Source organism: Delphinus delphis, chromosome 21 (assembly GCF_949987515.2).
Source record: "Delphinus delphis chromosome 21, mDelDel1.2, whole genome shotgun sequence".
In the NCBI taxonomy this organism is placed as follows: Eukaryota; Metazoa; Chordata; class Mammalia; order Artiodactyla; family Delphinidae; genus Delphinus; species Delphinus delphis.
Window position 1 is genome coordinate 18,788,888 of NC_082703.1, and position 24,645 is coordinate 18,813,532.

Genomic DNA, 24,645 nt, shown 5'->3' on the forward strand with positions numbered 1-24,645 from the left:
CATATATACTTTTATTCTCAACTGCAACTATTCACTAACAATTAGATAAAGAATTAAGCTTACAGCCTCTTGCTAAGATAATGTGTTTAAGATTTGCAAGTCTCATTTTTCACTAACTTGGTAATTATATGTAATGTTATCTAACTAGGCAAATCATTTTTTTGCCTAGGAATTCAAAGCATTGCACAAGTGGAACACTCCTGCCAATTTAACAGACGAAAATGACTTACTGAACAGTTGTTTACCATTTTTTACATGCAAGCACTGGGCTTTACATACAGTAAGTCATTTAATCCTCACAACCACCATATGAAATATGTATTATTAGTAAATTCTCCCTGGAGAGAAATCTGAAGTTGCATATGTTAAGAAATTTGTCGAAGGACACACAGCTAGTGTGTGACTGATCTAACCTTAAAATCCAATGTTTAAAGAACAAACAAAACCCTTAATGTCTGATTGCGAAGTCTGGGCACTTAAACCTTCTGCATGCTGCCCTCCCTGCTGACACGCAGGTTAGGGGGATTAGGGCACCTGGGGCATCTGGGGGCCTCTTCTGCTACTGCTTCTGCCAACATTTGTATTTTGGGGAAGTCTGGTGAGTATGAACATAAAGGATAGCCTTAATCAAAGGCTCTGAGAGCACAAACATGAGGAATAACAGGTTTGGTGGTTGGCAGGTACAAGTGTCATAGGAATGGTATGCCCGGAACGTCCAGCCTCTAGGACAATGATTCTCAACCGGGGATGGCTTTCCCCCCGGGAAGATCTGGTGAAGTCTAGAGACATTTTTGGTTGTCACAACTGAAGGGGTGCTACTGGCACCCAGTGAGTCGAGGCCAAGGACGCTGCTCAACACCCTACAATGCACAGACAGTGCCCATGACAAAGTATTATCCAATCCCACATGTCATCACTATTGAGGTTAAAACATCTGCCCTAGGGCCTTGGTTTCCTCCCCAATCCTTTCCCCAAAGCAAAGACTGAAAGAGGGTGATGAGGATCTCTCTGGGGGCTCTAGGGCCCAGGCCCTAGATTTTCTACTGGTTTCATCTAAATAAAAAAAGGGTCTGAGAAATGGAATCTTCCTGCAGGACCAAGAAATGAAATGGTCTGGTGAACGCACAAAGACACGAAACACACAACCCAAGTGCGTTTCAATGGTCACAGCTACTGAGGGGCAGGGCTGGGCTGAGCGTGTCATTTGGTCATATCTAGAACATCGCTCAGTGTCTTGACATGCTCAGGCAAAGTACTTAAGAAAAACCCAAATTTTCAATAGTGAACTTGCAAACCTAAGTACACATCACAGAAGGAAATGCTGTACTCCCAGATGAAACACGGATATTTGCCCAGTGCTCTGTAAAACAGTTCATACTTCTAGAAAACATTAAAGAGCAGCTAACTGCCAAAATTTGCCATGCTATTTTATGTCCTATTACTGTAATATTACCAAGCCCCAGAATTTTAAGTCCCTCTGAAGTTTTGACAGTAGTCTGGAATAAAAGCACACTTGTCCAAATTATGCCTTTAAATAAATAACAGAGCCTTTGCTGAACTCGTGTGTGTATATGTGTACCTGTGTGTGTTTAACATTTACTGTAGGAAATAATATTTCTTACCAACTTTTGATCCACTAACTGCACAATTTTTCCACTTGGCTCAAATGCATTTATCATATTTTTCAGGGAATTCACTATAACTTTTAGCTGAAAAATAAATTTAAAAGTTGATAAGAGACATAAAGAAGTGTTGACATTTAAGATTAATACTGGTATAATGAAAACAGATCTAGACCTTCTGACTTACCCATATGCAGCTAAATAGAGGAGTACTATTTAAAAACGTATATGTAAACACATCTTTAACATGACATTTGATTAACCATTTAGATGAAGCATATGATATGAGCTAAAGAAACAAAGGCAAAGGCTAGTAAAAAGAGCAAGACGCTACAGAGAAATGACATCTTTCCTCTACTATCATTTATTGTAAATGGCAGAGAACCATGGAAAGCAGATTCTTAAAATACTTGGTACATAATATCATGACGTGTTCTTTCAAATGCAATTATATCCAGTAAAGTCAGAAACAAAAGATTTAAGAATCATAGCATACCGCTGGTGCCTTGTCAACCATCAATTCATGCCATCTTTTGTACGGTGGTAAATCGAGATTTATAGTGTACCACGGAACCGGACCCCTATAGCTGTAATGAGAGGTGTATCATCTTGAAATGTTAAAAGCAGTTTTTTGATGATGGTCAGACAGTTACATCTATATGGATATGTTAGAGACATATTCTTAATAACAATAGAGAAACTGGTACTCAAACCAAAACTCGTAGAAAAAGCTCATTTCCCACCCAGCGCTTCTGCCCTATGTTGTATATACAATCACAAGACATTTTAGAAATCCTAGAATTATATGTTCTAGAAGGTTAACGTGTTGTGGTGATAGGCAAAATAATCAACTTTGGCTCAAGAGCTATACGTAAGCTGAATATCACTGCTAGAAAATATCTGCCCTTTTCTCCCTCCTAAATCTCTACGAAGATTTAGTCTAGGCTCTGGGCACTTCCCCAGTTGGTTTCCCAGTCTCAGAATTCCCTCTTAGACGGTCTTAACACTACTGTCAAACCACTGACTCCAGCGCTGGCTTCAGTAAGGTCACTTTTTAAGCCCCCAGAGTGGCAACACAGTGTATGAGCTTCCCATGACTGGCTTCAAGAAACTTTACCATTCCCTCGGTCATGCTACTCTTCCTACTGTACTTCCTCTCTTTCCTCTCTTCTCAGTTGTAGTGGAATAACTGAGGACATGGAAAGGAGATGTGACCCATGAGCCCCCGCCCCCCCAGCAAACTGGGGGCTGGCGAATAAGCCAGAACTGCAAACAGTCCTGATTGCTTTGAGCCCCCCCCCGGCAAACCGGGGGCATGTGAATAAGCCAGAACTGTAAACAGTCCTGGATGTTTTGAGCCCCCCGCCCCCCCCCCCCCCCCCGCCCCCGGCAAACCAGGGGCCTGCAAATAAGCATTGAGTGCTTCAGGCACTGATCCATGAGATGTCCTCAGTATAATCAGAATGGTGGGAACGCAAGGAAATGTCCTTGTGCTACTTCAGTATAATCAGAATGGTGGGAACGCAAGGAAATGTCCTTGTGCTACTTCAGTATAATCAGAATGGTGGGAACGCAAGGAAATGTCCTTGTGCTACTTTTGCGCTCAAGGACGAAGCACGGCATGTTTTCAAGAAAGCCCATTATTGCTTGTATAATCAATAAAAGCATATGTCGCTGCTTTGACATTTCTGGAATGTTAAGAAAACAAGTCTTAAAATGTAAACATAGATAATACTTAAATAAAAGCTACCACAGCAGGACAGACGGCGCTGTTTTGCCTGAGCCAGCGGCAGCCCTCTACTGCTGTGTTTCGGCACAATTCATCTCGTGTGATGAGCTTGCTTTCGGAAACCCTGACATAAGAAAAACTACAACACTCAGTCTTCTGTAGTAAGTCCAAGCCCAAGCACTGTTTGATCATACCCATTCCTCAAAGTCCTACTCCTCAGTTTACACACAGCAATTTCTACTATGAGGATATAGCAACACCCACTCCCGTACCAGTGGACTTGGGCCTTATTCCTGATGGATGAACTCTACAACTATTCTCTGCCGCCACAGAAACATTATCTTCTGGCACTTGCTACTGAACTGAAATAGCCTCTAAGGGTGTGCCAGTCAGTGACTGATCAGCTTAAAGTGGCCTAAAAATAGCCAGCATTTGCTCCCTTACTGCCCTGCCTCAGAGAAGCAGAAGGTGGGGTCTGGTGGGTGCTACAATGTTACCAGGCTCTTAAATATACAGACATAAATCCAGACTTATGTGTACAGCGGGGATGGGTTAAGGGAGTATGAGTTAGTTCCTAAAAGTCAAGAATTGCAGTCCTATTTATACTTCTAGAGTCATGAATAATTACTTGATTCACGTTGCTGAGCTTGGGGCCTGGGCGTATGTATACGGTTCTATGAAACTGTTAACCAGAAGCCACTCACGTTGTGATTTAGACAGAAGAGGAAAGCACAGGCAATTCTGGAAACATACATCTAAACCAAATCACAAGATTGAATTTTGTTTTTCTCAAAGCACTTTCAACCTCCCATTTCCTTAGTAGCTGATATCTATATTAAATACTGTAAAACTTAAATCCCAGAAAAAAGCTTTATATAAAAACAAATGAATTCAGCTTCTAACCATAATTTCACACGTGAAATTCTGTCCCACAATTCAGTAAAATAATGACTGTTCCTCCTGTTATGGCAGGGGCTACAACTCCCTCGCCTCTCCGCCAGCATGCATTTGGATTTCCTCGTCTAGTAGCAATGATAAATCAGCAGCCCGCTGGACGCATGCACGTTGGTGGCACCGTCATAAGACACGTGTTCTACCTGTAAACTCCAATCAGCTGCTTCTCCCCGCGTAACTTCCAACGAAACCCAAAACATGCCCCTATATCTGCGATAAACTCCTGATTCTTCTTCAGTATAGGATTCCAAAGTAAAAATGGAGAGGACAAACGCATTACAGCAGAGGATTATGATTAAGTGGGAGTGGGAAGACCCCAGAAGCCTCTCTACAGTAAAATCTCCACTCATCAGAATTCTTTGACAAAACTGTTATTAATCTGATTCAGAAAATTATTTTAATAGCCAAAGCTTACTATGATTTTGGCTAACTATAATCCCATGTTTCACTTCTCATTCAACACTTTTCTAAAGTATTTCAGTATTTAACATCTGCACCTCAATTTCCTAGAGAAATAAAGAGTATTTACCTTACGAGAGCAGTGAAGATTACATGAAATATGCAAAAAATACTTAGCAGCATCGGTATTTATTTATCTATTTAGGCTGTGCCGTGCAGCACGTGGGATCTTACTAGTTCCCCAACCAGGAACTGAACCTGTGCCCCCTGCATCGGGAGCTCGCATTCTTAACCACTGGACTGCCAGGGAAGTTCCATAGCATTGGTATTATTATTATTTTTTTTGAATTTTACTTTTTTTTTTATACAGCAGGTTCTTATTAGTCATAGATTTTATACACATCAGCGGATACATGTCAATCGCATTCTCCCAATTCATCACACCACCATCCCCACCCCCCCACGGCTTTCCCCCCTTGGTGTCCATACGTTTGTTCTCTACATCTGTGTCTCAACTTCCGCCCTGCAAACCGGTTCATCTGTACCATTTTTCTAGGTTCCACATACATGCATTAATATACAATATTTGTTTTTCTCTTTCTGACTTATTTTCCTCTGTATGACAGTCTCTAGATCCATCCACGTCTCAACAAATGACCCAATTTCGTTCCTTTTTATGGCGGAGTAATACTCCATTGTATATATATACCACAACTTCTTTATCCACTTGTCTGTCAATGGGCATTTAGGTTGCTTCAATGACCTGGATATTGTAAACAGTGCTGAAATGAACACTGGGGTGCATTTGTCTTTTTAAATTATGGTGTTCTCTGGGAATATGGCCAGTAGTGGGATTGCTGGATCATATGGTAATTCTATATTTAGTTTTTTTGTTTTTGCGGTACGCAGGCCTATCACTGTTGTGGCCTCCCCCGTTGTGGAGCATAGGCTCCGGATGCACAGGCTCAGCGGCCATGGCTCACGGGCCCAGCCACTCCGCGGCATGTGGGATCTTCCCGGACCAGGGCACGAACCTGTGTCCCCTGCATCGGCAGGCGGACTCTCAACCACTGCGCCACCAGGGAAGCCCACATTCTTTATTTTAAAGTCTATTTTATCTGATATGAGTAGCTGAAAGCTACTTCAGCTTTCTTTTGATTTCCATTTGCATGGAGTATCTTTTTCCATCCCCTCACTTTCAGTCTGTATTTGCCCCTAGGTCTGAAGTGGATCTCTTGTAGACAGCATGTAGATGGGTCATGTTTTTGTATCCATTTAGCGAGCCTGCGTCTTTTGGTTGGAGCATTTAATCCCTTCACGTTTAAGGTAATTATCGATATGTATGTTCCTATGACCATTTTCTTAATTGTTTTGGGTTTGTTTTTGTAGGTTCTTTGCTTCTCTTGTGTTTCCCACTTAGAGAAGTTCCCTTAGCATTTGTTGTAGAGCTGGTTTGGTGGTGTTGAATTCTCTTAGCTTTTGCTTGTCTGTAAAGCTTTTGATTTCTCCATCGAATCTGAATGAGATCCTTGCCAGGTAGAGTAATCTTGGCTGTAGGTTCTTCCCTTTCATCACTTTAGGTATATCATGCCACTCCCTTCTGGCTTGTCGAATTTCTGCTGAGAAATCAGCTGTTAACTTTATGGGAGTTCCCTTCTATGTTATTTGTCATTTTTCCCTTGCTGCTTTCAATAATTTTTCTTTGTCTTTAATTTTGGCCAATTTGATTACTATGTGTCTCGGCATGTTTCTCCTTGGGTTTATCCTGTATGGGACTCACTGCACTTCCTGGACTTGGGTGGCTATTTCCTTTCCCATGTTAGCGAAGTTTTAAACTATAATCTCTTCAAATATTTTCTCAGGTCCTTTCTCTCTCTCTTCTCTTTCTGGGACTCCTATAATGCAAACGTTGTTGCGTTTAATGTTGTCCCAGAGGTCTCTTAGGCTGTCTTCATTTCTTTTCCTTCTTTTTTCTTTATTCTGTTCCGCAGCAGTGAATTCCACCATTCTGTCTTCCAGGTCACTTATCCGTTCTTCTGCCTCAGTTATTCTGCTATTGATTCCTCTAGTGTAGTTTTCATTTCAGTTATTGTCTTGTTCATCTCTGTTTGTTTGTTCTTTAATTCTTCTAGGTCTTTGTTAAGCCTTTCTTGCATCTTCTCGATCTTTGCCTCCATTCTTTTTCCAAGGTCCTGGATCGTCTTCACTATCGTTATTCTGAATTCTTTTTCTGGAAGGTTGTCTATCTCCACTTCATTTAGTTGTTTTTCTGGGGTTTTATGTTGTTCCTTCATCTGGTACATAGTCCTCTGCCTTTTCATCTTGTCTATCTGTGAATGTGGTTTTTGTTCCACAGGCTGCAGGACTGTAGTTCTTCTTGCTTCTGCTGTCTGCCCTGTGGTGGATGATGCTATCTAACAGGCTTGTGCAAGTTTCCTGATGGGAGGGACTGGTGGTGGGTAGAGCTGACTGTTGCTCTGGTCGGCAGAGCTCAGTAAAACTTTAATCTGCTTGACTGCTGATGGGTGGGGCTGGGTTCCCTTCCTGTTGGTTGTTTGGCCTGAGGCAGCCCAACACTGGAGCCTACCTGGGCTCTTTGGTGGGGCTAATGGTGGACTCTGGGAGGGCTCACGCCAAGGTGTTCTTCCCAGAACTTCTGCTGCCAGTGTCCTTGTCCCCACGGTGAGCCACAGCCACCCCCCGCCTCTGCAGAAGATGCTCCAACACTAGCAGGTAGGTCTGGTTAAGTCTCCCCTGGGGTCACTGCTCCTTCCCCTGGGTCCCTATCCACACACTACTTTGTGTGTGCCTTCCAAGAGTGAAGTCTCTGTTTTCCCTAGTCCTGTCGAAGTCCTGCAGTGAAATCCCATTAGCCTTCAAAGTCTGATTCTCTAGGAATTCCTCCTCCTGTTGCCGGACCCCCAGGTGGGGAAGCCTGACGTGGGGCTCAGAATCTTCACTCCAGTGGGTGGACTTCTGTGGTATAAGTGTTCTCCAGTCTGTGAGTCACCCACCCAGCAGTTATGGGATTTGATTTTATTGTGATTGCGCCCCTCCTACTGTCTTATTGTGGCTTCTCCTTTGTCTTTGGATGTGGGGTGTCTTTTTTGGTGAATTCCAGTGTCTTCCTGTTGATGACCGTCCAGCAGCTAGTTGTTATTCTGGTGTTCTCACAAGAGGGAGTGAGAGCACATCCTTCTACTCCACCATCTTATTTCAGTAGCCTCACTGCATTGGTATTTAATCAGTAGTGATCTCTGTAGAATATTTTCCTCCTTTACTGTGAACAATAAACATCATGAAATTATTTTAGAAACTTAGCATTTCCTGTGCCCTGGTCATCATAAGCAACATTAATCATTGACTGAACCCACCTGGTTGTTTGGCAACTAGTCCAAGTGACACAACACACACAGATACACAAATAAGACAGCAGATGCTAGCACCAGTGAACAGTAGAAAATAAATGATAATGGGATTCAGTTGGATACAGGAATGCCCTTGTTGTCAGTCCCTTGACCTCCAGCACTGATTTGACCGGTCAGGCTGGATAAACAGGTATTTCTCTCCTCCCTCACAACTGCCAATGCATACATCCAGAATCTGTGCACTTGATTAAAAAGGATGGTCTTAAAGGTACAGGAGGGACTTCCCGGTGGCACAGTGGTTAAGAATCCGCCTGCCAACGCAGGGGACATGGGTTCGATCCCTGGTCTGGGAAGATCCCACATGCCATGGAGCAACTAAGCCGTGCGTCACAACTACCGAGCTTGCGAGATGCAACTACTGAAGTCCGCTCGCCTAGAGCCCGTGCTCTGCAACAAGAGAAGCTACTGCAATGAGAAGCCTGTGCACCACAACGAAAAGTAGCCCCCGCTCGCTGCAACTAGAGGAAGCCCACGTGCAGCAATGAAGACCCAACACAGCCAAAAATTTTAAAAAAAGGTACAGGAGGATGTGTTGTCATTCAAAGGTATATGAATACCACACTTCTCTCCGAGTCCTCAACATCCATTTATAATTCATAGAGAACAAAGATCAGAGCGGAGCTAAGGACTTTCGTCTTGCGAACAAGCCAGTGAGGTAGGAAGGAATCCAGCAGAAACACCAGGGCAAACATATTTATATTATGAAGATGTGTAAATATAAGAAAAATGTTTATTTGCTACGTGTGTATGTGCGTGCATGCACACACGCACACATGCTAACGTGGAACCAGTTAAATGCCCAAGCAGGCACAGTTTGCAGGGCAGTCAATTCACTGACACCTACACATAAAAGGGAGTAGGGACAAAAAAGCCTTAAATGTGGCAGGTACTCAGTACATGTTCGATGAACTGGGCAGAGAGAGCAGCCAAGAGACAGTCGCAATCAATAAGGCACTGCAGATCAATACAATGCCAGTGGTGATGAAAAGGAAGAGCCTCAGAGACCGAGCCATGCTAGAGGGCTGGAGTGTGCACTGGCTTCATAGCAACATAGAAACTGGTAACTTCTAAATACTTCCTGCCAAATATTTGCTTCTTTCTACAGAAAGGTGAGTAAATACAAAGAATTTAGTTTATTATGGTTTCACTGTATCTAGGACAGAGGCTATTTAGAAAACATAATCCAGACAAGTATAGCACAACATATATATACCTGAAGTGCCATAAAAACTGAAATGTCATCTTGATATTACTGGTTAAAGTTGTACGTACTCTGCCTTCCCTTCCCTGCAGCAAGCTTTTAGCGAGAGTTAAGAGCAGGGATAGTACGTTACCCTTCCCGACACACCTCTTCCTTCTTTTTCACATTCTTTACCCTCTGGGCCAGTGAGCTGTTTTTATGTCTTTCCCACAGGCTTATTTAGCCACATAGGATATGAAAAGGTCAAAACCCTAAACTAAAAATATTAATGTAAACACACTAAAACACGATATTGGCCCATCCCTATGTTTTCCAATCCTGTTTTGTCCTCAATAGCTTTGATTATCATGCCAGGGTTAATTTTTTTAATGTTTCACATGAGACCCTACACTTTTTTGTTTCAGTATGATCCAGTAGTTTATACTCAGGCACCACAGAAAATCACAGGTCACCTCTGCATTTGTCATGATGAGAAAATACTCAGGGGTAGATAGAAGAATTTAGTGGAGAATGAAAATAGTTTTTTTTCTCCTATGATTTCAAAAGGCTAGAAATGGACATTTTCATCATGGGGTATTTTCATATTTGTTCAAAGTCTTAGCCAAATGCATAATACACAAACCTGAGGGAAGAAAAATTTGTCTCAGGATAAAAGAAGACATGACTTAAGTTTTTATTCACTGTCATTATTATTATGAGATCATCACATGGAGAAAAGTCTCCACGAAGGGCAGAGTGAGTCTTGATCATCTGATGTTTACTCACGTTGGTCCAGAGGGAGGATAGGTTGATTTTCTGCAGTCTTCTGTCCACTAAAAAACAAAGACAATTAAGTTTCAGAAAAACAAACTGAGTAGGCAATCTGCAAAAACAGTTGAAGCTTGTGAAGACAAAATCAAGTATGATCTGCCACTTTAGACCATTTCAATGCCTCTTAAAAGTCTTTTCCTCCCCTGAAAACTTCTAGAATCTCAAACCTAAGTGCATTTTCACTCAATGCAATTTGCACTGTTTGCCAGGTATTGTAATTTCCCTTTTCTACTGCAAATATATTGAGTAAAGAGAAAATATAAGAACGTAGATGGACCGAGTTCCCTGGTGGCCCAGTGGTTAGGGTTCTGGGTGTTCACTGCTGTGGCTTGGATTCAATCCATGGTGGGGGAACTGAGATACCCCACAGTGATTTATCATTCTTTTATTACTAGTTCATGATGCCAAGGCATGTTCATCTCCTTTCTGCTGGAGACCCAATATTGTAAAAGACAAAAAAAATTTCTTTAAGAAGTATAAATCCACAATAAGAGGAAGGCGAAGTAGGGAAGGAAACTACTAGAACTGTAGTTTGAGCTCAGAAAATATATCTGCAGCAAATTTGTGTGGGAATGAGATCTCACATCCTGTTTTAACTTTTGATTGTATGGGAAGTATATAAGGTAGCTTGACATTACCTGAGATGCAAACACTCATTGTTGTCAAAATACTATAGTATGTTTCCCATATAAGTACTGTTTTGCCTTGTAATTTTAGGTGGACCTCATTAAGTAACAGCATCAAGTGTAAACTTAAATTATCAAAGGATAATTTAATTAGCATTTAAATTCTGTTTCTAAATTATTAGAATACAAAATATTAGGTATTAAATAATATCAATTTGATAATTCAGTATCAAATTAGCAAAAGCTAATTTCCAAAGCCATTCAGTGTTCGATAATAGTGACTGAGGGTGGTTCTTCTTATTCAGAAAAATTTCAGTCTCAACCCTGAGCTCAAAAGTTGTAGTAAAACTTCACTGCTGCCAACCTATCTAACTGTTAAGTGGTAGGGGCAGTCAGGATATTCAGCATCTATTTCTTACAAAATTCACTCAAGTGAAAATCTATGAGAGCAAAAGAACTTCATGGTTGAATAATAACAGAATGATTGATTTAAGTATTGCCCACAAAGTACCTGCCAATCAACAATATATTTAATAACCACAAGCTTTAAACATCTTGCATTTTCAGAAGTTTTGTACATTTGTCCAACTAAGCTTTTTTTTGCTCCACACAAATTTTTACCACTGTCAATTGTTACACATCATGGCAGATTCCACTTCAGGTCTTTCTGAATTACTCAATTCTCAACTTCTTTGAAAACAACCCTGCCTGTTGTTGTTTTATGCAGACTATTCATAGAGACTAATTCTTTAGTCTCAAACTTGGCATCGGATGCTCTAATAAATATTGATAACTGATCAGTATCAAGAGTCAAGAAAAACAACTAGGAATCATTTGCCTTGTTCTTTAATTGATGTTGATGTTGCTGCCAAAGTCCCAGGCAACTGTTCTCGGCTAAAAGCTTACAGTGTGAAACAAATTTTCTCAGGACACATTTCTTCAACTTCTACAAGCAAATGTGATTTCATCAACTCATCTTTGGCAAATGGCTTTTCTTGCTTTGCTAACAAATAAGCTACTTGGAGACTTACTTTGGCTGCAGCCTCATTTTACTTTGTAAAATGTGTAAATAAATTCTGCTGGGATGAGATACTCTAGATCTTGTTTTTCTAACCACTTTTTTCCCTAGGAGTTGGGAATACTGTGATGACTGCTCGGTCTCGTAATGTCAACATACACTGTATTCTTTTAGCACAACTCTAGCGTCACTGTGTAATAAACACAATGCTTTGCCAGCTAATTAACAAGATAATCCCTACTCCGCTTGGCCTGAAAGCACGTCTGAAGTCCACTTTTCTCTTCTTTTCTTGTTTTGACGTGATAGGTTTAGACTAGTAATTTTCTTAAAGATTAAAAATAACCTGGTGCATTGATACATGCGGCACTTAAAATGCAGCTGAGTTACAATTGCATAAGTGTCATCTGAAGTGTGCAGAGCAGCAGTGAAAGCTACGAGCACACTGCATTCAGGCTCTGCTGCAACAACCCAACTGCTGTAGTGCTGAAGCAGCCAGACAAAATGCAAATGAACAAGTGTAGCTGTGCTCCAATACAACTCAGTTTATGGACCCTGACGTGTAAATTTTACAAAATTTTGACATGTTACAAAATATTAATCTTCTTTTGAATTTCCCCCCAACTTTTAAAAGACGGAAAAACCATCCCTCACTCGCAGACTTCAAAAAAACAGGTGCCAGGTTGTAGTTTGCCAACCACCACTCAGGGTACTAACACCCATACAAGTTGCCCTTGCTCTTGCCAGATGATCTCTTCAGTTTCTGTCAAGGAAAACCCTCTGAAGTGGTATGTATGTGTGAAAAAAAGAGAGAAGAGGGGAAGAGAGTGTGTGGGTTTAGTCTTTTGCTTAGCTATAATGTTATATGCAGTTCTCTGTGCAGAGGTTGGGATGGGGGTTATTTTCTGTTTGCTGGCCCCTCAACTAAACTCTTTTCATCCTCATCTATTATTCTTACTCTCCAGAATAAATGCTACTCTGAGTCAGGAACCTCTCTGGTATCTCCTTTCCTCAAAACAGCTTTGTCCACTTTGTTTCGTCAGTCAAAACTCCTCCACCTACTACCTAAATGCCGAGAAGTAACTAAAAATCTCTCGGACATACCGCGACTCAATTAAAATCATACGCTCGTGGACTGAATTAGACTTTGGTGGCACTTAGTTGTATTAGTTTCCTATTGCTGCTGTAACAAATTACTGCAAACTTAATGCTTAAAACAACACAAATTTATTATGTTACAGCTCTGAAGGTTGGAAGTCTAAAATGGTTCTGCACAGCTGAGTTTCCCCTGGGTCTCCAAGGCAGAATCTGTTTCCTTGACTTTTCCAGCTACTAGGGGTCACCTACATTCGTTGGTTTGTGCCCCCCTTCCTCCATCTGCAAAGTCAGCAGTATAGCATCTTCTCTCTTCTTTGGCCTCCTGCCTCCCTGTTATAAAGATGTCTGTGATTATATCGGCCCCCTTGGATAATCCAATACAACATCCCCATCTCAAGATTCTTCACTAAATCACATTTGCCAAGTTCCTTTTGCCATAAAAAATAACATGTTCACAGGTTTTAGGAACTAGGACATGGACATCCTTGGGAAGCCATTATTCATCCTACCATATATCTATACAAAAAGACATTTTCAAAGATGAAATATGTAAAATCTCATTACAGATCAGGAACAACATAGAAACATTTGCAATCACTTTGGGACACTAACCCTAAGTCCCAAAAATCAAATGCCCAACCCACAAGAATTCAATTCTTCGCATTAGCAGACCTCTATTACAAAAAGTGTGCTAACTTGTTATTAAAACATTTTCATCATAAGAATTTTGTGGGAATTTGTCTTCTCTCTTGTCATATAAATATCTATATAACATCTTTGATTTTGCCTCTTGGCCCACAAAGCCTAAAAGATTTACTATCTGGCCCTGTGCAGGAAAAGTTTAACGACTCCTGCCTGAGAGTAAAGGCTTCCTATTCTAACATTTAGAAAAATACAAAGAAAACTGGGCTTCCCTGGTGGCGCAGTAGTTGAGAGTCCACCTGCCGATTCAGGGGACACGGGTTTGTGCCCCGGTCCGGGAAGATCCCACATGTCGTGGAGCGGCTGCGCCCATGAGCCATGGCCGCTGAGCCTGCGTGTCCGGAGCCTGTGCTCCGCAATGGGAGAGGCCACAACAGTGAGAGGCCCACGTACTGCCAAAAAAAAAAAAAAGAAAGAAAGAAACAAAAAAAAACCTAGCTCCAAAATATTCCAATACTTTAAGGAACAGAGGAAAATATAAAACAAAATAATATAAATTAATATCGGATTCAATACTCTAATAGTAACCTCAAGAGAAATTCAATATGCTGTTATATCTATAAAACAAAAACAAGATGTTATAAAAAATAAGTTCAACCAGGTAATTAAAAACATAACTGCTGGGATTCCCTGGTGGCGCAGTGGTTGAGAGTCCGCCTGCCGATGCAGGGGACACGGGTTTGTGCCCCGGTCCGAGAGGATCCCACATGCCGCAGAGCGGCTGGGCCCGTGAGCCATGGCCGCTGAGCCTGCGCGTCCAGAGCCTGTGCTCCGCAACGGGAGAGGCCACAACAGTGAGAGGCCTGTGTACCGCAAAAAAACCCCATAACTGCTCATCCATCAATAGATGAATGGATAAAGAAGGTATATAAACATAATGGAATACTACTCAACCACAAAAGGAAAGAAAGTTTGCCATTTGCAGCAACATGGATGGACCTGGAGGGCCTTCTGCTTAGTGAAATAAGTCAGACAAAGAAAGACAAATACTGTATGATCTCACTTATATCTGGAATCTAAAAAGTACAACAAACTATTGAATATAACGAAAGACAAGCAGACACAGATATAGAGAATAAACTAGTGGTTACCAGTGGAGAGAGGGAAGCGGGGAGGGGCAATATAGGGGTAAGAAATTAAGAGGTACAAACTATTAGGTATAAAATAAGCTACAAGGATATACTGTACAACATGAGGACTACAGCTAGTATTTTATAATAACTATAAATGGAGTATAACCTTTAAAAATTGTAAGTCACTATATTGTACACCTGTAACTTAAATAATATTGTACATCAGTTATACTTCAATAAAAAACGTAACTGCCGAAATAAAAAGGATAGGAAAATAAAGGCGAGGAAATCTCTCCCAGAATACAGGGGAAAAATTATATAGAAAACACAGGAGGAAAAAAATAAGAAGAGAATTAGAGAATCAGTGCATGGGGCCCAACATCTGATTAACTGGATTTCCAGAAAGAGAGCAGAGGCAATAAAGAGGAGAAAATTATGAAAGAAATAATATAGGAAAATTTCCCACAGCTGAAAGGAGATGAGTCCTGAAAATGAAAAGACCTATTGATTATTTGAAGTAATGACTGAATACAAGGACTTTCAGTCAGACACATCACTGAGTTATTTCAAAACATAAAGGATAAAGAGAAAAACATAAAAGCTTCTAGCACCGCGTTTGGGCCAGAGGAAGTGGGTTTCCTACAAAAGAATAAGAATCACACTTCCACCAAGCTTCTCAACAGCTATATAAATGCTAGAAGAGAGTGATGCCTCCAAACTTGGCAGGAAATTGATTTAAAACTAGAATTTTATAGCTGGTAAAGGCATCGATCAATTTTGAGTTTATTTAAAGTCTTTACTATTAAGTCACTGCAAGGACTCAGAAAGTTCACCTCCCATACATTCTTTCTTAAATTACTTCAAGATGTACTCTAGCAAAACACTGGCATAAACCAAGAGAAAGATGGGACAGGATCCAGAAAAGAATGGCTCCAACTTAACATAGAGTGGTAAAGGGAGCCCTTAAGGTGACAGCTAGTCAACAGACCTAGAAAGTAATAGTGCAACATTATATCAAGGAGACAGGTGCCCTAAAAAGTGGGACTCTACAGAATAAACTGTACAGTTGAAAGGCTGGAAGAATTTGAGAATATGATAAGAGGCACACAGTGTAAGAAAAAAGAAAAACAACCAGAAACTATAGGGGGAAGCTACAGTCTTGGAAAAGAATGGTCCAAATAAAAAGAAAATGGTCTCAACTAGAAGTGGAATTCAGTAGGTTTCAAGAAGAATAGACAGAATATTGAGAAGATATGTCAGAAGCTGAAAAATATACAGGATACAGTGATGATGGCATAGGTTTGTTTTCTTCTTCTAATGAGAAAAAGGGAAAGAAATTAGAAACTCCAATGAAAAAATTTGTACAAGGCATAATATAAATATGAAGCAAATTAAAATGAAGCAAATTAAAATGAATATGAGCATTTGGCATGAATATGAGTATTTGGTAGAAAATATATTTGAATATATATATTTTATATATATATAAAATATATATATTTTAGTGCCGTTAGAGTTACGGCTTTAGAATTATAGAGAAGGACATGTAATCACAGCACACTGAGCAATGACCAGTGTTTTCAAGTCACACTTCTTTAAACATTGTTTACCATCTTCATTCTTTGAAAGGAGACATACGAAGCATAGATGACTCAATTACAGTTACAATTATGTTACCAATGTTTACTAAACAAGACTGAAAGCACATAGAACTGAAGAAGAAAAGGGAGAAAAAGGTAGAGGGGTCAAGGAGTCCACTTGCCCTACTTCAATATTGTGCTTAAGTATCGAGCCATGACAATTAGAAAAGAAAATGAAATAAAAGGCATCCAAATTGGAAAAGAAGTAAAACGGTCTCATTTTCAGATGACACTATCTTCTACAGAAAACCCTAAGGAATCCATTAAAAACTTTTTAAAAATAATAAACAAGTTGGGCAAGGTTGCAGGATACAAGATGAATGTACAACAATCAAATGTATTTCTATACAGTAACAATGTGCAAACTGAAATGAAACTAAGAAACTACTCCACTTACAACAGCATCAGAAAGAATAGAATACTTAGGAATAAATTTAACCAAAGATGTGTAAGACTTGTACACTGAAAACTACAAAACACTGTAGAAAAAAAATTAAAGACCTAAATAAATGGAAAGATATACATTGTTCATAGATTGGAAGACTTAATATTGTTAAGATGGCAATGCTCCCTAAATTGATCTATAGATTCAATGCAATACCTATCAAAATCCTAGATGGCTTCTTTGCAGAAATAGACAAGTGATCCTAAAATTCACATTGAAATTCAAGGGACGCAGAACATCCAAAACGTTCTTAAAAAATAATAACAAAGTTAGAGGACTGACACTTCCTGATTTTAAAACATACTATCAAAGCTACAGTAATTAAGATAGTGCACTACCAGCATAAAGATATAAATCAATGGAACAGAACTGAGAGTGCAGAAATAAACCCTTACATTTATGCCGATTACAAAGCATATATTTGGTAAAAGATTTGTCTAGAATATATAAAAATCTTACAACTCAGTAATAAAAAGAACTCAATTAATAAATGGGCAAAGGATCTGAACAGACATTTCTCCACATAAAATATAACTCAATAAGCAAATGAAAAGACGCTCAACATCATTTGCCAATAGGGAAATGCAAATCAAAAGCACAATGAGGGCTTCCCTGGTGGCACAGTGGTTGAGAGTCCGCCTGCCGATGCAGGGGACACGGGTTCGTGCCCTGGTCTGGGAGGATCCCACATGCTGCGGATCGGCTGGGCCCGTGAGCCATGGCCGCTGAGCCTGCGTGTCCGGAGCCTGTGCTCTGCAACAGGAGAGGCCACAACAGTGAGAGGCCCGCGTACAGCAAAAAAAAAAAAAAAAAACCAGCACAATGATATACCACTTCACACCCAATAGGTTGGCAGTTATAATAATAAAACAAGTGTTGGCATGGATGTAGAGAAACTGGAACCCTCATGTACTGCCAGTGGGAATATAAAATAGTGCAGCTGCTTTGGAAAACAGTCTGGCAGTTCCTCAAAGAGTTAAACACAGAGTTATGATGTGACCCAGCAAATTACTCTCCTAGGTATAAACCTAAGAGACATGAAAACATGTGTTCACACAAAAATACTGTACATAAATGTTCACAGTAGCATTATTCATAATAGCCAAAAGCAGAAACAACCTAAGTGTCCATTAAGTGATGAATGAACAAAATATGGTATATCCATAAGTGGAGTATTACTCAGTCATAAAAAGGAATGCACATTTACTGTACTGATGCTACAATGTGAATGAACCTTGTAAACATTATGATATGTGAAAGAAGCCAGTCACATGTATTGTATGATCCGCTTTATAGAAAATGTCCAGAATAGGTAAATCTATAGAGACAAAAAGTAGATTAGTGGCTGCCTAAGACTGAGAAGTAGGTTTCAGGGTTAAGGCTAAGTGGTGAGGGGTTTCTTGGGGGTGATGAAAATGTTCTAAAATTGATTGTAGTGATGGTTGTACAACTCTGTGAATATACTGAAGCCATTAAGTTGTACACTTTTAGTGGGTGATTTGTATGGTGTGAATTATATCTCAGTAACACTTAAAAAAAGAAAAAAGAAAGGTTCAGGGAAGATTGTTGAAAGTAAACTAAATTTTTATCCATCATTGAGATGGATACGTATGAGAGCAGACAATGCCTCAAGTGGATTCTGACAAATTCAGCATAAACACATTATAAGTAGCAGTATTCATAAAGCTAACCAGGGGTGATATTTGCATCTTTCGGCACCCAATTTGGCATGGGCACCAATTAATCAAAACAGACTGAGCTGCAAATAACTAGTAGGACAGTAGAGGTGGTATCTTGCTGAACATCACTTGAGTACGAACAGTTAAAAGTGTCTGCTTCCGAGATGAAAACTCTAATTCGAAAAGATACATGCACCTCAATCAATGTTCACAGGAGCACATTTACAATAGTCAAGACATGGAAGCAACTTAAGTGTCCATCAATAGATGAATGGATAAAGAAGTGATATATACACAATGGAATACTACTCAGCCATAAAAAGGAATGAAATATTGCCATTTGCAGCAACATAGATGGTCCTAGAGATGATCATACTAAGTGAAGTAAATCAGAAAGACAAAGTATCATGTGATATCACTTATATATAGAATATAAAAAATAATATCAATACAAATGAATCTACTTACAAAACAGAAATAGACTCACAGACATAGAAAACAAACTTATGGTTACAAAAGGGGAAAGGGAGGGAGGTAGGGAGGGATAAGTTAGGAGTATGGGATTAACAGATACGTACTACTATATGTAAAATAGATAAGCAACAAAGATTTACTGTATAGCACAGGGAACTATATGCAGTATTTGTAATAACCTATAATGGAAAATAATTTGAAAAAATATATATAACTTAATCACTTTGCTGTACACCTGAAACTAACGCAATATTGTAAATCAACTATACTTCGAAAAACACGACAACAATTAACAACAAAAACAACAAAAAAGTGTTTGCTTCCAGAGAAGGGGGATGGGGTAGAAAGAATAAGCAGGGAGACGGCTGGGTTTTTTTAATCATAAGCCTCTCTATATTATTTGATTTTCTTTAACTATGTACACTTTGATACACATTTTACAATATCAAATTAAAAAACTGCATTTACTGCATTTACATGTACATTTTATTTACATTATGTTGAGGATTTTCAGAGTGATTCCTTGACATGATTTTAAGTTTTTTTAAAAAAATTTACTTATTTGGGCTTCCCTGGTGGCGCTGTGGTTAAGAGTCCGCCTGCCGATGCAGGGGACGTGGGTTCGTGCCCCGGTCTGGGAAGATCCCACATGCCGCGGAGCGGCTGGGCCCGTGAGCCATGGCCGCTGGGCCTGTGCGTCCGGAGCCTGTGCTCCGCAATGGGAGAGGCCACAACAGTGAGAGGCCCGCGTAACGCAAAAAAAAAAAAAAAAAAAAAAAAAAATTTATTTTATTTATTTATTTTTGGCTGTGTTGGATCTTCGTTGATGCATGCGGGCTTTCTCTAGTTGCAGGGAGCGGGGGCTACTCTTTGTTGCAGTGCGCGGACTTCTCATTGCAGTGGCTCCTCTTGTTGCGGAGCACAGGCTTCAGTAGTTGTGGCACACGGGCTCAGTAGTTGAGGCTCATGGGCTCTAGAGTGCAGCCTCAGTAGTTGTGGCGCACGGGTTAGTTGCTCCGTGGCATGTGGGATCTTCCCATACCAGGGCTCAAACCCGTGTCCCCTGCGTTGGCAGGCGGATTCTTAACCACTGCGCCACCAGGCAAACCCTGATTTTAAGTATTTTTAGCTGTCAGTATCTAAAATTATTTTAAGATAACAACATATGACTGCATTGGAGGGCAGGGATTCTAAATTCACTAGTCCTTGCTTAGTGAAATTGGAAATGGACACCAAAAAGCAACACTCTACTTAAGAACATCTTGATTTAAAACTACGAATTTTCCGAACAGCACTTAATAAGAAGGGCAAGTATTAACTTTAGAAATACAACTCTTACTTCATTCTAACTTATTCACTATAAGATTCTTCTAAATATCAGCGCTTTTGGTGAGTTTAAAATGTGATTTGATTCACAAAAATCTAATTTATGCCCTTTTCACTGAAGTTCAAGTTTTCAGGAACTTTAGGGTCATGGGGTCATGTTCTGGATGCAAGGCCCAGATCCATTAGTGACAAGGTTACACAACAGGTGACAGAGCCCCAGTTCAGGCTCCCCCTGATCTTTCTCATAGCTTCCCACAGAGATAACAAGAAAACCTCAATTTAATTCCTAATAGGGAACAATCTGCATTCCCTTCAGGGCTTTTGATGATCACTAGAATCAACTCAGTGAGTAAATGAAATGTAATGATGCTCGTCTTTCCCTAGTAATTTTATCTGCATGACCTGGGTTCCAAAGTCAATATAAAATTAAACTACAAGGCATATTTCTTACGGCTGTGAGGGAAGTTACAAGTGCTCTATCAAATATTAGGAGAGTTCAACTGCCCCAGAGGTAACAGAGCAAGCTAATCATATATGCAAGAGTCTGAGATTGATAAGACATTTTACTATGATAATGCTGACAGCAATAAATAAACATGAAATACAAAGACATGAAATCTGCATAGAAATTGGCTGTAAAAGGGTAAATGTGATTGCAATTTTTAAAGCTAGCAGCCATAAGATCAGGGTACTTCAGGTGTTCATAAGGTACTGAAGTCATTTTTTTTGGTTTTTAAAATTTTTTTATTGAAGTAGAGTTGATTTACAGTATTTTATTAGTTTCAGGTATACAGCATAGTGATTCAAATTTTTATAGCTTATACTCCATTTAAAGTTATTATAAAATATTCACTATATTCCCTGGAGTGTACAATATATCCTTGTAGCTTATTTATTTTATATATAGTAGTTTGTATCTCTTAATCCCCTACTCCTTATTTGCCTCTCCCCCTTCCCCCTCTCCACTTGTAACCACTAGTTTGTTCTCCATATCTGTGAGTCTGTTTCTGTTTTGCTATATTCTTTTGTTTGTTTTATTTTTTAGATTCCTTGTATAAGCGATAACATATGGTATTTGTCTTTGACTTATTTCACTAAGCATAATAGCCTCTAACAACAGTCATTTTAAACAAAAAGATTAGATTTGGGGTAGAGTGGAGACAGGTACATCCTTACTTTCAAGGGAGACCTCAACAGGGAAAGACAGCTTCAAAAATCTATGTACAGACCTGAAATAAAATCACAGTGAGCTCACTTGTTATTTAAAGTTTCTTACTATCTCCAAATTTAACTATACATGGTTTTAATAATAGACAACCTTATCAAGGTAAGTAAAAATTTAAACAGATGATAGGTATAGAATGTAAATAGATGAAAGGGAGCGATATTAGGTAGTCTGCTTGGTATACTGTGCTACCTTGTCAAAGGGTGAAAAAATACAACCAACTTAAAATCTCAATCTTTCACGTGTGTGCTCTCTCATTTTTGCTTCCTAAAGCCAAAGAAAGTGGTGAAAATCTCTGTAAAATGTTTTGTTAATACTTCCTGAATCAGCGAATTCTCTAATTATTCTAGTTATTTGATAAGAACTTGAACGTCTTCAAAATTAATCATTCTTTACGTCCTCCCCACTCACTAAAAAAAAAAACTAACTACAGAGCTACTTGACAAAACTGTATTTAGGAAAATAAAATATAAAGTGAAAATTATTCCATTAGCAACCTGAATGCTCCATGCCTAAAAGAAATGAGATAATTCATCCAGCTCCCTAAAATATTTGAGTCCTCCGGAATGAGAACCTCCATGAAATGTACGCTTCTAAGACTGTACAAAAGAGTTCAGAAAGCCCTCATGTGCTTGTCTTATTCACATAACCAGAAAAAGGCAGTGAAAAGTAATTTAATTATATAGCTCACACCAGTGTTCTTACCATCGGAAAAGAAGCTGAACAATTTCAGCAAGACAACTTTCTTTCTTCCTTCCTTCCTCCCTGTCCTTCCTTCTTTCTTTCTTCCTTTCTTTCCTTTTCCTTCTTTTGTTTCCTTCCTTCTTTTCTTTCTTTATTCCTTTATTTATTTATGGCTGCATTGGGTCTTTGTTGCTCTGCACGGGGGCTACTCTTTGTTGCAGTGCATGGGCTTCTCATTGCAGTGGCTTATCTTGTTGCAGAGCACAGGCTCTAGGCACGTGAGCTTCAGTAGTTGTGGCACGCGGGCTCTAGAGCGCAGGCTCCGTAGTTGTGGCACGGGGGCTCAGTAGTTGTGGCTCGCAGGCTCCAGAGTGCAGGCTCAGTAGTTGTGGCGCACGGGCTTAGTTGCTCCGCGGCACGTGGGATCTTCCCGGATCAAGGCCTGAACCCGTGTCCCCTGCATTGGCAGGTGGATTCTTAATCACTGCGCCACCAGGGAAGTCCAACAAGACAATTTCAATTCAATTCTTTAATTCACCGACAACTATTTTCTAAATAAGATTTGTTTCTTAAAGTGTTCTCTATGTAAGACAGAGCAGACACATATTCAAGACACACTTGAATAAGAAAAGGCATGTTTTCTTGCATATATAACAAATTCAAATGAGCATGCAAAGTTTTTCACTTGTTTTCTGACCTTTGATGGAATGGTACCCTATTAAATTGAGAATATTTAGGTAAAAGGAATGTGAACAAACTCTCCATAAGGGCAAAGACCTCTCTATCTTGTTCACTGACCTGTTCCCAGCATCTGTAACAGTCAGGCCCAGAGTAGGCGTGCAGTATTTGTTGACTAAGCAAACATATGGTATCTGTGTATTCCTTCCTTTAAAGTACTGGGTGGAAAACAAATGCAGTACAGTAAAACTGGCCAGGCCAGACGGGGTTTAAGTGATTTGGGAAAACGTTGTAAAAATCATTGCTAAAACCTGATTCAGTGGCTAATGTCAACAACGTTATCACTCACTTGAAAAGCTGATGCATAAAAATAAGTTCGATTCAGTAATTCACTACTGAGCCAGTGTGTTTAATTTTCACACATTTTAGGGATCTGCTTAGATTTATTACTGAGAACAGCCATCTCGCCTACTCTGATTCCTTTCCTTCTGATGACTCCATAGGCTACTACAATCTAATTTCTGCTCCCAACATGCTCTGGCCAAGGTGACCAATGACCTCTAGGTGCCAAGTACAACAGATACTAGACATCTCAATGGCATTCAACACAGGTGGCCTGTCCCTCTCTCCCCTGAGCGTCCCTAACACTTGCTCTCCAGTTCTGGCTGCTGCTTTAATTTTGCCAGTTCTTCCTGACCTGACACATGCATGTCCCCTGAGCCTTTCACTAAGCCTCTTCTTCTCTTCTATCTGCTCATTGTTCACTCCAGTGGGCTTCAAAATAACATGCCTACGACTTCCAATATCCTCTTCTGAGCTCCAGTCCCAAAGGTCTGCTGGATGTCTTGGTGCCATCTGAAATTCGACATAACCAGAGTGAAAAATGATCTTCATTCTTCCCTCCTCATATTCCTGTAGTGATGCCACTATTCTCCCAGCTGAGCACTTCAGAAAGGTGCCAGTCCCTCATCCCCATCCAACCCCTCCTTCTTCTCATTCTACCTCCGAATCTTCTCTGGAACCATCCACTTCTTTCCTTTTCCAATAGCACAACCATCCTGTAAGTCAGGAGGGTTGTGCTATTGGACTAGTCTCCTTATATCCACCCTTGCTCCCTTCCAATCCAAATTGATCTTTTGAAAGTGAGAAATTTATCACATCTTTTTTAAAACCAGTCAACAGCTTCCCATTGTTTTTAGGATGAATTCCAAAATCCTTATCAAGGTCTACAGAGCCCTGGATGATGTCATCTCCATCTCCCTCTCCAGATTTTCTTGCACCACTTCTGTCACCACCATCTCTCTTTTTAAAATATTTTTTAAATTTATTTTTTATTGACATAATATTGGTTTATAACATAAGTTTCCAGTATACATTATATTTCTACTTCTGTATACACTACAGAGTGCTTACCACCAAAATTTTAGTTTCCATCCATCACGATACAATTGATCCCCTTTACTCATTTCACCCTCCCTCTGCCCCTTTCCCTCTGATAACCACTACGCTGCTGTTCTCTGTATCTACGTGTTTGTTTTTGTTTGGTTTGTTCATTTATTAGACAGATACGGTATCTGTCTTTCTCCATCTGATTTATTTCACCCAGCATAATACTTTCAATATCCATACATGTTGTTACATATGGCGAGATTTCATCTTTTTTCATGGCTGACTAGTATTCCATTGTGTGTGGTGGGTGTGTGTGTGTGAGAGTGAGAATCACATCTTCTTTATCCATTCATCCATTAATGGGCACTTATGTTGTTTCCACCTCTTGGCTCTTGTAAATAATGCTGCAATGAACATGGCAGTGCAGATATCTTTTCAAATTAGTGTT

The 24,645-nt window shown here is 39.9% G+C and overlaps 1 protein-coding gene across 2 annotated transcripts in view; it reads right to left on the minus strand.

Moving 5' to 3' along the window:
* The window catches only part of ASAH1 (N-acylsphingosine amidohydrolase 1), a 42,470-nt gene that overhangs the window by 15,296 nt on the left and 2,529 nt on the right, over nt 1-24,645 (minus strand). For both annotated transcript variants that reach the window (XM_060001530.1, XM_060001531.1), the window contains 3 exons: nt 10,099-10,145; nt 2,119-2,209; nt 1,623-1,709 (listed from right to left, as the gene is read on the minus strand). In XM_060001530.1, coding sequence (XP_059857513.1) covers nt 1,623-1,709; nt 2,119-2,209; nt 10,099-10,145 — 225 coding nt within the window. The remainder of the gene's footprint in view (nt 1-1,622; nt 1,710-2,118; nt 2,210-10,098; nt 10,146-24,645) is intronic.